The sequence below is a fragment of the Montipora capricornis genome, chromosome 14, assembly GCF_036669925.1.
Source record: "Montipora capricornis isolate CH-2021 chromosome 14, ASM3666992v2, whole genome shotgun sequence".
In the NCBI taxonomy this organism is placed as follows: Eukaryota; Metazoa; Cnidaria; class Anthozoa; order Scleractinia; family Acroporidae; genus Montipora; species Montipora capricornis.
In genome coordinates this window covers 6296338-6300153 of record NC_090896.1, presented here as the reverse complement: position 1 = coordinate 6300153, position 3816 = coordinate 6296338, and the positions used below count along the sequence as shown (strand labels likewise).

At 41.8% G+C, this 3816-nt stretch overlaps 1 protein-coding gene across 1 annotated transcript in view; it reads right to left on the bottom strand.

The window, feature by feature from the left end:
- Positions 1-334: 334 nt before the first annotated feature.
- Positions 335-3816, bottom strand: part of LOC138033493 (loricrin-like) — a 15049-nt gene continuing 11567 nt past the window's right edge. Inside the window, exon 7 of the mRNA XM_068881239.1 lies at positions 335-2078. Within this exon, the coding sequence (XP_068737340.1) occupies positions 1735-2078 (344 nt within the window). The 3' untranslated portion in view covers positions 335-1734. The remainder of the gene's footprint in view (positions 2079-3816) is intronic.

The window sequence follows — 3816 nt, the reverse complement described above, 5'->3', positions numbered from 1 at the left end:
ATGCGCCGATCAAATCGAAACTTCAACCCCACCCCCCCCCCCCCCCTCCCCTTCCCTGGGCAAACCCCGGCAATCTGACTGCCTTCTGTGCCCGGGGAGTGGAGAATTTGACCTTTGCCTGCGTGGGGTGGGGAAAATTGAACCGGAAGAATCAGGTTTGAAGTGAGTTTTTTTGGGGCGACGAAGTCGTTAAGAGCCAAAAAACACGTGTTTCAACGAGATGGAAGAGTTTAAAGGAAGAGATACAGCATCTGTGAGTTGGGAACAGACAGACAAATCCGACGACAGGGTAGGGCATTTGAACACTATTTTGGCCCGAGGGGGGGGGGGGGGTGCTGAAGTTTCGAGTTGATCGGTGCATTACTCTAAAGCGAATTTAAAGCCCTTAGGATGAATTTGATGGAACATTCATTCCGTTCAAAATGCGTGTAACTTGAACTTGTTTAGTCTGACAGATGAGTTAGTACTCAACAAAATACATAAACTAATGTTATTACAATAAACGAAATTTATTTTGATGCACTCAATCTTTATAAAGTTTTCATTCAAGAAAACGTTTCGCTGACACAACATACACTTGACTAAAGAAATTAAAAGTTCACTTGCACAATTTCTTTTTTTGCAAATTGACTTTAGCTTGTTGACACCAAACGAGTTAATTCTTACAATAATATTTTTGAGCAAAATCGAAGAAAGGTGAAAGATTTATGTTCCACTTTTTAGAAACCCATTCATGGATAAAAAGTTTGACTGTTATCGATAGATTGTTCGATTTAGTTCAATGACTAATCAAGTCTAAAAAACACAGTAACCAAAAAATACGAGAGTAAGCTACATTTTTTCTCGTTCCCCTCAGCATTGCTGACGTGCGAACGATTTCTTCTCGGTTTTGTTTTCGGTAAAATATCCTCGTATTCTGATGGCTATCCCAGGATTCCGTGAAGACTTGCTTCCATTAGCGTTCTTTTTAGGAATTCTAGGGACAAACAAAATAGGATTTGTATTGAACACTTCCATGCGGGAAAACAAAGTCACTTCCACTATAGGTTGAATGATATCAGATCAAGATTTCTAGAACAATTTAAAGAGATAAAAATTCAAAAAGAGAAGAGAATAAATATAGCTCACTCTGTACGAACAATGACTGGTTATCCGGTAATAATTATCGAACTCCAGTGATCCCGAACTGACTTCAGTGGCTCAGGTCTCGGATGTCGTCATTCGGATATTCACAAGTTGACATCGTCACTTCATCATCTTTTTGTGCTATATTATCTCACTTCGCGGCTCAGTAAATATCCACCTCCACTTCGGTAAATAGTTGCTAATTATTCTCGCCACCAGTTTGCTTAACAATGTATTGAAATTGTGAGAAGAAAATATACTCTTGGGAGTGAAAGGGTCAGATAAAGGACACTGGAGGGCACTGAAAAACGACAAGTTTATGCGCATGCGTACGTTGCTCGCGCATGCGTCGTCATTGAAAACCAACCTTAAAACAGTTGCCTTTTAGTCAATGAAACAAAATGAAAGGGTCAGTCAGATAAAGGGCACTGGAGGGCACTGAAAAACGACAAGTTTATGCGCATGCGTAAATTGCTCACGCATGCGTCGTCATCGAAAAACAACCTTAAAATAGTTGCCTTTTAGTCAGTGAAACAAAATGAAAACTGACAACAGAAATAACTACGAAGATGTTGAATTAGTATGTAGGCAGTTGGTGAGCTCGTTGCTTTAGGTAAATGTGATTATCACCTGACCGTGCCCGACCGTATTGAAACAACACTCATTTATTTGATTTTTGCCAGCGTTGTAAGATCCTCCCCCACCCCCACAGGAATCGGCTCTTCCTTTCCCGCTACCTCCTCCAGAGTAACCTCCACCACCTCCTCCCCCACCCCCTGCAGCTCCACTAGCCCCAGCGCCCCCTCCAAATCCCCCAGTAGCGTTATTTCTTAAGGCTCGTCCACCCGCTCCTCCCTGAAGAAATCCTTTGCCACCTTCTCCGCCACGTCCAGATGTACCGTTAAAATCCTTCGAACTTCTTCCACTGGAATAAAATCCGCCGCCACCGCCACCTACATGACAAATCGAAATTATACCTGGGGTCTTATAGAATCTATCAAGGATGTCTTTCTCTGGTAGCTAGTTTCCCTCATAAGCAATCTGCGTAGCTGACGAGACATTTGATCGCGGGATTATTTAAACACAGTTTACGTGCTTTGAATTTCCCGGGCTATGACGTCACGATGGCCAAATATCACCCCCCTCCAGGCAATCTTCTGGAACCCAGGCCTAAGTTGATCCTTCCTGCTCCCTCCTGTTTAAAGATCCATTTCCACCCTGAATGCATCGCCCACCCACCGCATGATTTCGTGTATCACGATTTTACAAACTCTCAGAAAGGTTTTCAGAATCTTCTTCGACCAAAGCTATTCGTCAATAAATCTTTCAGATCTTGATTTGAATGCGCTCTCCATTTATCATTTAATAATTTTATTGTAAGATTTTATGCCTATATTTGTTTAAAATATTTTGATTTGAAGTCGAATAGTATCGAATAACATGACGGATTGCTGTAGCGAACCGTTTTCCTAGCGCTCCACAAAGACAACAACCTCTGCTACTCTTTTGAGCACAAGCATCTTTACAAGAACATTTTGCTTCTGCGTCCCAGGTATCTTAACAAATCGAAACTGACAAAGTAAAAGTAAGTTTAAGTAAGCCCTGCAGTTTCAGCACTGAAACAATGTCACCTAGCTCGTTAGCTTCAGAATTGTCCTATTCCTCCTGCTTAATCACGGCCGCACCGTAAAAATTCCGCTCCGGTTATCTTTCAATGTTTAAATCAGTTGACTCCATAATGATAAAAGGTATAATTGTTAGCGGTTTCACTTGTTAAAACCACCAGGTAAACCACACGACGATCAGGCTGATGGTGATGTTTCTTGTTTTCAACAGCACGAACTGACGTGACAGAAATAGTTGGCCAATCGGAATACGCTATTCGACAATAGCGCAAAGAAACGATTGCGTTGCATCTAGGGTGGAAATAGGCCTTTAAACACGCTCGAGTAAATCAATATACCCTTTGCATAAATGGCGCCCAAATTTGAGTGACAATACTTTATAAATCCTTAATTAACTGAAGAGAGTGTAGTGTAACGTGAAGTGCTAGATTTCTATCCCATATGAACCATGTGAGCGTTAGCCCTACTGATGGAACTGGGCCCACACAAGGACAGAGAAAAACTCTGACCAGGATGATCAGCCTCGTGTTTATATTTCAAGACAAAGGATTTTTCTCATGAATGTGAGGCCAAGGATGTATCAAGTATTGTTATTCAAATTTGGGCGCCATTTATGCAAATGGTCTGCGGTTTGCGCTGCTGTATTTTGGACGCGATGGTCGACGCGACGGGGAGCAGCTAACTACTCGTCACCATGCCACTCGCGGTCAAAGAGCAACCATCGATTTACTCTCGCGTGTTTAAATAATGTCCAGATAAAACATCCTGCCAGCTACGCAGGGTGCGAATAAGCGTTTCGAATTTGAAAAAAATATCATGTATTCATTTTTTGCTTATTTCGCAACAGTAAATAGAATCGGTATACAATCGTATAAAATTAGTCCTCATGGAAGAAAATTACAACTTGAAAATTTTGACGCAATAAAGCATCTTTGATATGGGAGCCTAAAAGGATTATCCTCGCTGCTCTCTTATATATCTCGACCTCATCTCCCTCACAGCTGTCTTTAGTGTCGTCGCGCAACGCCTACTGACAATGAGATCTATCTATCTAGCTGTAGGTAGC